The sequence below is a fragment of the Sinocyclocheilus grahami genome, unplaced genomic scaffold, assembly GCF_001515645.1.
Source record: "Sinocyclocheilus grahami isolate Dianchi unplaced genomic scaffold, SAMN03320097.WGS_v1.1 scaffold139.1, whole genome shotgun sequence".
Classification (NCBI taxonomy): Eukaryota; Metazoa; Chordata; class Actinopteri; order Cypriniformes; family Cyprinidae; genus Sinocyclocheilus; species Sinocyclocheilus grahami.
In genome coordinates, this window is record NW_015505318.1 from 1,060,674 (window position 1) to 1,073,871 (window position 13,198).

The window sequence follows — 13,198 nt, forward strand, 5'->3', positions numbered from 1 at the left end:
CATTAACTGTTTTAAAACTGTTGTGCAGCACCACATCCACAGTTTCAGCATGATGGTTTTGTTTGTATTGAACAGTCAGAAGTTAGTAGTCATTATTAATTCATTCTGCTCTTGAGCAGGAGGACATGGCATTTTCAGCGTGATGCTGGATCTTTGCTCTGTTTTTCCTTTTCACCTTCAGTCACTTACACCCTCCTGTCTGATTTCATTGCTGTGTGTTTGTTTAGAGTTCTCCTGCAGTCTGCCTGCCATGTCTCACTGTCCTCCCTCAACAAACTCCTCTCAACCTCCCACAGTTTCTACACAAATAAACTGCTGCTTTCATGACAGCCTATCACCAGTGTTTAAATGGCTATTTTGGAAGTCAAAGGAACCCAAAAAAGGCGAGCACTAGCTAGGCAATACATGACTTATGCATAATTACCTACAGTGATTAGGGTATGTAATATATATAGGCCTACTATACTATACTATATACTATGTACATATATATACAGTATATACACAGTATCTCCTGCAGTCTGCCTGCCATGTCTCACTGTCCTCCCTCAACAAACTCCTCTCAACCTCCCACAGTTTCTACACAAATAAACTGCTGCTTTCATGACAGCCTATCACCAGTGTTTAAATGGCTATTTTGGAAGTCAAAGGAACCCAAAAAAGCGAGCACTAGCTAGGCAATACATGACTTATGCATAATTACCTACAGTGATTAGGGTATGTAATATATATAGGCCTACTATACTATACTATATACTATGTACATATATATACAGTATATACACAGTATATGTATGTATATGTATATACAGTATGTATGTATGTGTATATATTAGGGATGCAGCGATTAACCAGTTTCACAATTAACCGCGCTTTAAAATGTCACGGTTAATTAATCGTAAAGCCTCCGCTACACCGAGTGTTTCTGTTGCACAGAATGGAACAGTTGCAATGTGCCCAAAACGAAAACAAAGTTACACTAGTGGTGCACTAGCTTAAAATGCTGTGCTTATCAGAGACACGGAGGCTACTACACACACTAGATTAACTATGACAGAGGAACCAAACAGCGATCCTTTATTTCCACCAGAGAAATGCCTAAAGTCGATAGTGTGGGACCATTTTGGGTACACCAAGAATGACCAGGGTGTCATTTAAATATTGCTATAAAAACTGCTGCTAAAGAGCGAATACATGGCTTTAAACTATTTTAATGCACGACGTGAAGGCAAGACTGACGCAAAGCTATGGCTCGTTAGCTCAGTATTCTGCCCACTTCAGATCAGACAGATGAAATAGTGTGGTAAGATCACATTTATTTGAATTAATTAATTATAACATTTAGCTACTTGAATTAATTATTCGGTCGAGAGAGAGGGAGAGAGAAGTGTGTGAACCTGCGTCAGCGCGTCTCTCTACAAACATGTAAGTTTAGTTACTTAAACAGTGATTTTACCCTCTCCTTGCTGATGAATATGTAGCAATTCAGTATCTAAGCTATTTTATTAATAAAAATCACAGGGCAGGGTTCACAACAAGTTTGTGTCCTCGTGAATGTTTGTATGTGTGCACAGCGCGATCTCCGATCTCACAAACCAAAATAATAGACATGATTTTCTCAGGCCACATGGAAAATCATATGAATTATTATAAAAAATTATTAAAATGAATACGTATGGGTGACAGTTGATTACAATGATAGTTCAGTTTATTCCCCTCATTATTAATAGTTTCCCCTATGGGATAAATTAATTTAATTGTCCTATATTAGTAATACTTCTTAACATTGTTATCTATAATCCCTTTTATAGTATTATGCATAAGTGAAAAACCAAAAAGATTAGTTTTTTTTCACCATGTTTCCAGTTTTCTGCCTCAGGTCCAAAATAAATGTAAAGAATGTACAAACTGAAAACACTAAATACTTTTGTGATCTATTTTCATTAGTTATTTTCAAAAGGGAAATACTGACATGGATGTTTAAAGAGCAGAGTTCACCTTTTTAATTTTGTTTGTCTTTATTATTATTATTATTATTTTGTGCTGTATTATTGGTTACTGTGTTATTTCTCTTTCTAAAGGCAACAATAAATAACACTTTATTATCTAAAGAGTGTCCATGTGATTTTATACATTCATAATTTTGTGAAATGAATAATTGTATAATAATCGTCATAATCGTGAAATCAGACATAATCGTGAATTCCTCAGACAATAATCATACCAACAAAATCTATAATCGTTGCATCCCTAGTATATATATATATACAGTGGGTACGGAAAGTATTCAGACCCCCTTAAATGTTTCTCTCTTTGTTATATTGCAGCCATTTGCTAAAATCATTTAAGTTAATTTTTTTTCCTCATTAATGTACACACAGCACCCCATATTGACAGAAAAACACAGAATTGTTGACATTTTTGCAGATTTATTAAAAAAGAAAAACTGAAATATCACATGGTCCTAAGTATTCAGACCCTTTGCTCAGTATTTAGTAGAAGCACCCTTTTGATCTAATACATCTAATCTAATCTAATCTAATTTCTTCTGATCATTGTACAGTAAATGAACATGCTTTCCAGAAGGCCAACAATTCACAAAACAATTTTTTTTATTGGTCTTATGAAGTAATCAAATTTGTTGAGATAGTGAATTGGTGGGTTTTTGTTAAATGTGAGCCAAAATCATCACAATTAAAAGAACCAAAGACTTAAACTACTTCAGTCTGTGTGCATTTAATTTATTTAATACACGAGTTAAGCAATTTGAGTTGAATTATTGAAATAAATGAACTTTTCCATGACAATCTAATTTATTGAAATACACTTGTGTATATATATATATATTTATTTATAAAATTTATTTAGTTTTATTTACAAGGTTCAGGAGAAGTACAATCAGATAATCAACCAATTCAGGAGCTCGTCTAGTTAAGCCAACTCACCTCTTTTCAACGACATTTTTCCGCCATATATATAAATATATATATATATATATATATATGTATATGAGATGTATTATACTTTCAACTTTAGGACACATCTCATCCATCTTCACTGACTGCTAGCGTAAACATGAAAGAAATAGTGTCCAGTTACAATACATAAAAAAACACTCTGTCCCTTGTAAAATGCATGCTGTATATTATATTCATTATATATTATATATTTAGTGCTTTATTTTTATTTATTCTTTATATAAATAATATATTTTTCAGTAAAAAAATTATATATTGCATTTAATTAATATATATATATATATTTAATAAATATATTTTCATTCTTTAGTATATTTTATCATTTTATATTTTATATATATTTTAGTTCTTTCTCTTATATGTTTGTTTTATTATAGTTATAAAATAATTTTTTTATTGTTATTATACCAATTTTAATTTCATATATCGTTAGTGCATGTTTTATGTATTTTATAATTAAATTATAATGCTTTATAAAATAAAAGAAATGCGTTTATTTTTGTTTTTCTATATATTTTAATACATTTTTATTCTTTTAGATTTTATATATATTTTAGAGCTTTCTCCTTTTTATGTTGGTAATATTTAAAAATATATATTTTTGTATAATTTTTATTCTTTAGTATTTTATATATATTGTCTACTTTTGTTTTCCACTAAAGGAAAAGCCAATTTTCATGATCTTTATTAGGGCTGCTCTACATAAACAATATAATTTCCCTCCAATAATTATTTAAAAAAATTAATCAAATTAAATCTTTATGCTAACACAACATTATTAGATATATACAGTGGTGTGAAAAAGTGTTGGAAAACTGTGTGTTGTGTTATCTTTTACTAATATTTAAATTAGTTTGATGATCTGAAACATTAAAGTGTGACAAACATGCAAAAAAATAAGGAATCAGGCCAACACTTTTTCACACCACTGTACATCTATACATCTGTGAGCAAGCTCTTAATAATTATTCTGAAAACTTCTCATGAGTTTCACTTTGTGTTTTGGCTGCTTGTTGTATAAATCTTAGCCTACAATATAAGGATTTGCTTAGTACTGAGTGTTAAGATCTCAGTAACACAAAACTGTTGACATATGTGCCAGGCGATGTTATCTCTCTAGGGATTTATTATATATATGAAATATCAATAAGGGCTGAAAGGTGTGAAAAACACTCTTAGAAGCTCTTCATGGCTTTTCTTTTGAGAGATTTAAAGGGAAGAAAGATGCACTTGAGAGAGAAAATCTGTCAGTCTAGTGCAGGGATCCTCAAATCTGGCCCACGAGATCCAGTTTCCTGCAGAGTTTAGCTCTAACCCTAATCAAACACACCTGAGCATGCTAATCAATGTCTTCAGGATCATTAGAAAATCACAGGTAGATGAGTTTGATCAGGGTTGGAGCTAAACTCCGCTGCGCATTGGACCTCCAGGGTAAGATTTGAGGAACCCTGGTCTAGTGGAATATTTATGCAGATTTATTTATGGTGTTGGGGATTTGCTATGGTAGGCCAGAAAACTGAAACACTTCTCATCCTCCCCGACTCCGACATGCTTATTGCACAGTTAATGCTTGTTTTTGCTAGTCAGAAAGTAAACAGTCTTAACACAGTCTATCTCGTCTACTTAAAGATAATGTTGTCTGTCTCGCTGCCATCTTATGGAGGTAGTTTTGTTCTGTACTTTCGCTAATAGATGCCAGTCCCTGCTTTCTCTAAGACATATAAACACTGTGCTTTGGAACCATTGGATTTATGACCCCTCAGTGATTTCAGTCATTTGCTTCATGAAATGAAGCTCTTCGAAATAAAACCACCTGCTATTTTGTTGTTTTTTCACCAACAACAGATGAACTTTATCCTCTTCATTTGTATCATTCGTATACTGCGGCAGAAGATCAACTGTCCTGACATTGGGAGAAATGAATCAAACCAATATTCGTAAGTATTTGGACCCCATTCAAACAGATTTTTGCATTCAAATAAGAGTCATTCTGTAATTTGTTCTCTTTAATCTCCTCACCCTGCTGAGAGGACCAGCATGAAATTTAAAGGGATAGTTCACACAAAAATGAAAATTCTGTCATCATTTGCTCACCCTCATCTCACTCCGAACTCATGACTAATTCTCTTCTGTGCAGCACGACAGGAGATTTTACTCTTTTAAATGAGATGTTAACCTAGTGTGAGACGTCTTGAAAAATGTGAATGAGATTCGAGAACTGCAGCAAAGGAGATTACCTGTGATTGTAATAGCGACTTAAATTTCTGAAAATATCTTTTCCTGACTCTTAAGCTATCATATGACTTCAGAAGACTTGGAATCTAGCAAATGAGTCATATGACTACTTTTATTATAATACTTTTTTGCATTATTTTTTAAGCTTGAAATTGACATTAATTGTAATTGAATGGAAAAGAATGGAAATAAGTTATTTATACATCTTTCATGGGTGAAAGAAAGTGATAATGGCTGATGTTCTTCATTTTTGGGTGAAATTTCCATTTAAATGTTGTTCCAAATTGGTTAAAGCTTGAAAGTTCTGGTCTAGTCGACCAGCCTTCGGCTAATCAGCTAAACCAGCAGAAAATGAAATCTGGTTGGCCAAAGGAGTCTTGTTGGTTAAGCTGACGGGGACACCAGCATCTAAATCACAACTTCTTCTGTAGACCAACTATTCTGGTCTTTTTGGTAGGATGAGGACTGGAGGTACATGAGAAACATTTTAGCTTATGTAATTTTAACATGGGCATAAAATATGGGGATATTTTAGCCGGCCTCTCCAGCAGCGAGCGAGAACCCACTGCACTGCAATCTCATCATATAAAATGTCACTGGCTCTCTCCGCCCCTGTTCGGATGATTTAATGTCCTTTGTCCTTAAGTAGCTCTCCACTGTGCAGTTCGCACAAAACAAGACTCAATTCTTAAGCACCTGCAATTTTCTACCCAGCATCACTTATGTTGTTATTCCGTTAATATGCTTTTTGATATCACCTAGTAATGATATCATTCTCTGCCCTGCGCTGTGTGCATATGACTGAGAGGAAAGTATCCCATAAAGCTGTTTGTCATGTTTTTTCTTCTTTTCTATAGGAGGCTGGCAAAATCCACACTTTTGTTGATTCCACTCTTTGGGATAAACTTCATCATATTCGCTTTCATTCCTGAGAACATAAAAACTGAGCTAAGACTCGTGTTTGACCTCATTCTTGGGTCATTTCAGGTACGTCTGAGGATTTAATCACTCAAACTAGCTGTAAAAACATAAAGTAGAGCCCAAATATCAATAGTCGCCAGTGACAGGAAATGCTCTCAGGCTAATCGTAGCACTGTTGTTCAGATAGCAGAATAGTTTAATGATGTCTGGTAGAACTGCTCAGGGCTCCTCAAACAGTCTCCATAGAGAATCTCTGTCTTGCACACTTTAGCTATTGGCCATTGTTTTTTTTTTAATGGCATAATTGGGTGTTTCTTCAACTGTGGCCACTTTTGCCCTGTGGATGTTTAGGAAATAAACTCTTATAAACACTTTTCACATTCTCACTAGTTTATTCAATTTAAGGTCATGGACATTTCCACCACTTTGCAAATGATGCATTTATTGTGTTTAAAGGAAATTGGTGAAAAATTAAATTTTAAATTTTATTTTATTAAACTGTTTACTCATTTGTATTGCATTTTAACCTAGCACATTTTTGTATCCTAAATACAAACAATAACAATATTTTCACTCTTTTTTTGCATTAGTTAATGCAATAACTAGCATTAAATAACAATGGGCAATTCATTTGTTGCAGTATTTATTAATCTTTGATCATTTTAGTTAATAATGTAGTTAACTAATGTTAACAAATTGAACCTTACTGTAAAAAGTTACCAATTGTATGTTATGTATCTCCTCATTAGATAAATACATTAACTTTTCAAAATCTTTAGCAAAAAACAGTTGCCACAACTGTAGTCAAAGTCGTAATTTCGAATATATATTAAAACCATTTCTATACAATAACTATGTAAATTATTTTTTATTAAATTATTTATGTGAAAAAAAAATTCCCTATAATATGAATATTAACAAGCTGGGTCTGGGACGTCGTAATTTCGAATATATATTAAAACAATTTCTATACAATAACTATGTAAATTATTTATTATTAAATTAATTATGGGGGAAAACAGTTCCCTATAATGTGAATATTAACAAGCTGGGTCTGGGAAAAGGGTAAAGCAACAAAATAAAACAATTTTTTAAAGAAAAAAATGATGAAGGCATGGTAGAAAGTTTTCAATACAGTTTTAAACGTGACCTTCATGTAACAAAAGGAAAAAAATCTGTTAGTTTTAATAAAAATAAGCCCTTCGGACAAAAAAGTGACCCAATTTTAACATTCTTGGGCAGAGCCACCAGAATGACTGGCATGAATTCAGGAAGGGTTTGTCCCCGTTAGTTAAATATTCTTACAGTATATCTGCTACAGGACTCGCCAAACCCATATTTTCTAGGCCACAGTCATACTAGACAGTCTGGTAGGAATCTCTAGGCATTTAGCACATTGTCATTCCCACGTGTAATGCCTTCATTGTACCTGCAGTGACATACAGTATCAGTAAGTTGCTTTCACTTGTTTTAACAGGGTTTTGTGGTTGCTGTGCTCTACTGTTTCCTGAATGGAGAGGTAAGACATGGAAGGATGGATAGACAGACAGAATCTTTAGGTGCACTCAGTCACAACTGATCAGAAGCCACTTCCTATATTGAAGTTTCATTCAATTTCTCTAGCTAAAAGCTAAAGCCCTGGAAGCCTGTAATTGGCTTAGATTCTGCTAACTCACACAGGCTACAAATAGCTCTAGACATACTGGCAGAGGAGGCCTATTACTTTGATATATGCATTGATGTTCACAGCATCTTGGGGCTTTTTTGCTTGTACAGATTAAATAAAAGGGTCACAAGTGCAGACTTTTTTCCAGGTGCATTCAAATAATCTGACATGTTTGGTTTGTGCACCACAAATGAACAGCTTGTACACAAACTGATTTCTATGTGTAAAATGATCCTGTTTTACCATAAAAACAACCCAGGCTCACTGGAATTAAGTGACTACATTTGTGCAAAACCTGAAATACATTTCGCTGCACTTTTCAGGTGAACACTAGAGGCAGTAAAACAACAACTTTTGTTACTTTTCACACAAATTATAATTACAGTGGCAAATTATTGATTAATAAAGACTTATTTTCATGCAGTTCCTTACACAATATTATGTTCCTATGTTAAAACACTTTTAAAATAGTGCATCATTTGTAAACTAATAAATTTTGCATCACACAAGCAGCTCCATATTTATGGCTTTTCTGGCACAGTAAACTTGCCCTACAACTCACCTGGCACATCATTGCACTTGCAATGTTTGCTTTTATTAACACTATAGGATTTAATGTAGGTGGTTGATTATTATTTTTAAATGCAACAGAGCATCAATAATTCAGACTCACTTACCAGACATTTCATTTCCAAACTGCTTTGATACGTGCATCAACCAACATAATAAGGGTGTTTTAAGGGTGTGTTTACACTTAGTAGATTTCGGCCTGAACCAAAATGTGACTGACATTTTTAACTCAAAATTGTTATTTTCATTTCAAAAACTGACATTTTTAACACCAAACCTAAAGGTACAAAACAAAAGGCACAAGGATATGGTGGAAACAGCTTGTAGGACGTATATTTTGTGAACTTACTTTACTTACATCTGAAAACCAACACCTATACACTCTTAAAAATAAAGGTGCTTCAAAAGGTTCTTCAAGCGATGCCATAGAAGAACCATTTTTGGTTCCACAAAGAACCATTCAGTCAAAGGTTCTTTAAAGAACCATCTCTTTCTTACCTTTTTGTAATTTGAAGAACCTTCTTTCGCCACAAAGAACCTTTTGCCAAACAGAAAGGTTCTTCAGATGTTAAAAGTTCTTTATGGAACCATTAGGCCCTTTCGCACCGCTTTAGTTCCAGATCTAAACGTAGGGTACTGAAGTACTGGGACGATTTTGCGCGAACTATTTCCCAGTACCATTTAAAGGGTTGCATTCGCACCAACAAAAAGGTTCTTCTATGGCATCGTGAAGCACCTTTATTTTTAAGAGTGTACCAAACTGTCACTGTTTTTTTCTTCTTCTTGTCATAAGAGCTATGTTGCATAGCTCTTATGACAAGAAGAACCAGGTATGCTTGAGCAATCTGTTGTTGAAAAGGTGGATCTCCGTCTGCTTGTTTGGCACACACCAAGGTTTGGATGGTAGCGTTCACACTTAAAGGGGACATAACACACACAGTTTCACCCAATCTCATGTTAATCTTGAGTACCTATAGAGTAAGATTGCATCCTTCATATCTCCAAAAAGTCTTTAGTTTTATCATATTTATAAAAGAAAGATACAGCTTTACGATTCTCTTCGGGAGTTCCACCCTTCATGACGTCATGAAGAGCCATGATCGAAAAAAAACTTTCCGAAACCTATATGAGCCTGGAAGGCGCGTATTTGGCACAGAAATACTGCATCAAATCTATTCAATTCTACATCAAAATCAACATGCATGAAATAGCATTAGACCCTCCCTTTAAGGGCCATTCACACCAAAGAGGATAGCTATAAAAATAGCTAAAGATATAGTTTCCAAAATCAGTTCAAATTTAGTTCACAACACCACCAGAACAATAACAGCACAAAGGAATGATATCATTGGAATCACTTTCAAACTTTTTTTTCTCCAGCTGATCATATAAAAACACTGGCAGCCAATCAGAATCCCAAAAACTGTGTACCACCAGTCACTACAGATTTCACTTTCAAAGTGCTGTGAATGTGCTACAAGCAATGCAATATAATTTTGCAAAGAAAGCATGTTTTTTTTCATGACACTGGGCTTTTTAATAAACCCTCATTTGCAATGGGATAAAATGCAAATGAGGGTTGTGGATGTGGATGTGTCACCTAAAAAATTGTGTAGCAAAATACAATGCATACTTCAAGTTTTGCAGAAATGTAGCCTATAGTCAGATATTTCCAATGAGCCAGTGTTGTGTAAAACCCAGTTGCAACCGTTTTACTTCCTTAATGCTCCTTATTTACAGAGTTACTTAAAGGCATAGTTCACCCAAAAATGAAAATTCTGTCATTAATTACTCAACCTCTTGTCGTTCCAAACCCTCAACACCCCGTTCATCTTTGGAACACATATTTTTGATGAAATCTGAGAGCTTTCTGACCCTGCATAGACCGCAACGCAACTACCGCGTTCAAGGCCCAGAAAGGTAGTAAGGACATCAGTGGTTCAACCGTAATTGTAAGAAGCTACGAAAATAATTTGTGCGCAAAGAAAATAATGACTTTATTCAATAATTTCTTCTCTTTGTGTCAGTCTTTGACGTGCATTCACGAGAGTACCACAACTAATGACACATGGACTATTTTAATGATGTCCTTATTAGGGTTTGGAATCGATTCCGATTCCAGAATCGGATACTTAAGGTCAGGAATTGGATGCTTGTTGTCCAATTAAAATTTAGATTCCACCTATCGATTCCTATGTGCTTTTTTTTTCTTCATCTGTGAGGACCAGACCTAGCAATCTGCCAGGACCTTGCTCGCTAATCTAAGCGCTCCAAAGTTTGCTACATTTGCGATCAGAAGCCAAAAAAGCTAAGTATAATATCTGTGATATCTAAACATGTTGCAAGAGAGGTGTCACCACCAATATGAAAGCACTTTAATTTAATAGATCTTTAAAGATCGCTACCACGATTCAAACACCAACGTGATTCTATTCCTAAATTACAATGATTCGTCTGTTTCATTCTTCAACCTTTTTGACGTGTGCGATCAATGTTGTGATCACTTGTTGGTTCATCCGTGCAGAGTACGATCACACCAGTGTGATTTGAGCATTTAAATTTGCGTTCGCGCTGCCATTGACCTAAAGAGAGCAGCTGTCTTTCATGAATGAAACAGCTTCACAGCCTTTTCCTCCACACAGTATCATTATTTCTGTTACAAACATTCAAATCACAGAAGTACTGGGATACAAGTTTATAGTTCAGATATAAACTGTGTGTATGATGTGTATGGTAGTGATTAAAATAGAGTAAATCACCTTTTGAAAGTAATTTGACACTTCAAATGAAGATTTATCGATTACATTATTACGCCAGTAGGTGGCGAAAAGGGGCTGTTAAAATGTATTTGTCTTTGAATCATACAAGAGATTCTTCAAGAACGCTGATTCATTCAGTAATGAAACAAGTACATCTTGAGTGAGTCATTTAATAATTAATTCATAAATGACATGTGATTTTTTTTTTGTTTTCTAATGTTTTTTCTTCAGAATCAGGAGAGAACCACAACTTCCATTGGGGAAAGATAAAGAAAACTCAATTAATCCAGAATCATGCAGTTCTATTTTGCAAACAAACAGCTCTTAAAGAGTCCAGTTTTTATGTAGCCTGTTGATTTTTGTTCATGGCATTCAGCTCCAATAAATGGTTTGCAAAAAAGAGACACAGTATAAATGTTCGATATCATTATTTAATCACATTGGAATCGAAACTGGGAATCGAAAAGAATCGGAATCGATAAAATTCAAACGATACCCAAACCATAGTCCTTATTACCTTTCTGGGACTTGAACATGTCAGTTTCGCTGCTATCTATGCAGGGTCAGAAAGCTCTCAGAGGTCATCAAAAATATCTTAATTTGTGTTCAGAAGATGAACAAAAGTCTTACGGGTTTGGAAGGACTTGAGGGTGAGGAATTAATGACATAATTTTCATTTTTGGGTGAACTAAAATTTTTAATGTACCTTGTAGAGTTTCTGTACAAAACTGTAGAGTGAGAATGTTTTATCCATCACCAATTGATTAGAATGGATCTCGTCCTTCTCTCAGGTCCAAGCTGAGATCAAGAGGAAATGGAGGCGATGGCACCTCGAAAGGTTTCTGGGTCCTGACACCAAATACCAGCACCCATCCATGGGCAGCAACGGCAACAACTTCAGCACGCAGATCTCCATGCTGACTCGCTGCAGCCCCAAGACTCGCCGCGCATCCGCATGTCAAGATGAGACGTCCATCACAGTCTAACTTGGCTTCTATAATGATGTGGTATTGTCACCAGAATGAGACCGTGAGAGGACATGAAGATGTCCAGGAAGTGTTCTAGTGAAATGCAGTTCTGACCTTCAGAGAGATGAGCTACTAAACCGTACATTTGCTGAAAATAGCGCAATTTGTTTCCATAGGAGTCATCAGTGAGGTTCTTGTATGAAAAACACAATATCGGACAGGCACAGGTCATCTTCTGCAACACATAAAACCTGTAAATAAAGCCACAGTGATCTTCTGGAGAGCAGCGAGATCGTAGTTTTGCTGTCATTTTGTGCCAACTCGGCTCTGCAGGGACACAGAAGCAACAGCATCATCAAGAATGACTGATGATACGCTGCTGGAAAAAGAGGTTAGGGATTCTTTGCCTGGACTGCTCATATATTTTGCTTATGAGGTAAGTAAAAAAAAAGAAAAAAAAAAGAGAGAAACAAAAAGGCTACCAAAAGCGGATTGTTGAATATCCAATATATGGAGATACACTGTAGAGACCAAATGTGATGTTTTTTTTAATTATGTTTTCAGATCAGTGTGTGTGTGTGTGTGTGTGTGTATTTAGGCACGTTTGGAAGCCGAATGCCCTTCTCTGCACTATCATTCCAGATAAGTCATCCCAGCGGTGTGTCAACATTCAGTTTGCATGCTTGTTTGAGTGTCATTGTGCCATGTATCGCCGTGACTTGACGGTTTTATGGTCTAATGTCAAATCCTTTTGTGCGAAGAACAAACTATCAATTGTGAGATCAACGATGACAAAGACGGCGCTGTTGGAGCTTGACATAACTGTCATAGGCTTTGACAATGCTTATTATTTATCTTAAAGAATAATACACAGACAAATTTATACTTAACAATGGAAGTGGTACTTATGTGTATTGTAAGTCTTTGCGGTAATGCTAATGCTGTAAACTTAGCATTTCCTTTGTACTGTGACAACATTTTATTTACATTCTTTAGTTTCAGTGGTAACTTGCAGTGCTTGTTCAACTACTGTAGAAGGATATTTATGTTTACGTACAAGCTAAAGAGAAACGAAAAAGCAGGCCGCCCTGTCACACCAAT

At 35.1% G+C, this 13,198-nt stretch overlaps 1 protein-coding gene across 1 annotated transcript in view; it reads left to right on the forward strand.

Moving 5' to 3' along the window:
* vipr1b (vasoactive intestinal peptide receptor 1b) overlaps positions 1 to 12,548 on the forward strand; it is a 102,985-nt gene extending 90,437 nt beyond the window's left edge. Inside the window, exons 7-10 of the mRNA XM_016280383.1 lie at positions 4,824 to 4,915; positions 6,071 to 6,200; positions 7,612 to 7,653; positions 11,921 to 12,548. Of these exons, the coding sequence (XP_016135869.1) occupies positions 4,824 to 4,915; positions 6,071 to 6,200; positions 7,612 to 7,653; positions 11,921 to 12,115 (459 nt within the window). The 3' untranslated portion in view covers positions 12,116 to 12,548. The remainder of the gene's footprint in view (positions 1 to 4,823; positions 4,916 to 6,070; positions 6,201 to 7,611; positions 7,654 to 11,920) is intronic.
* The last annotated feature ends 650 nt before the right edge of the window (positions 12,549 to 13,198 follow it).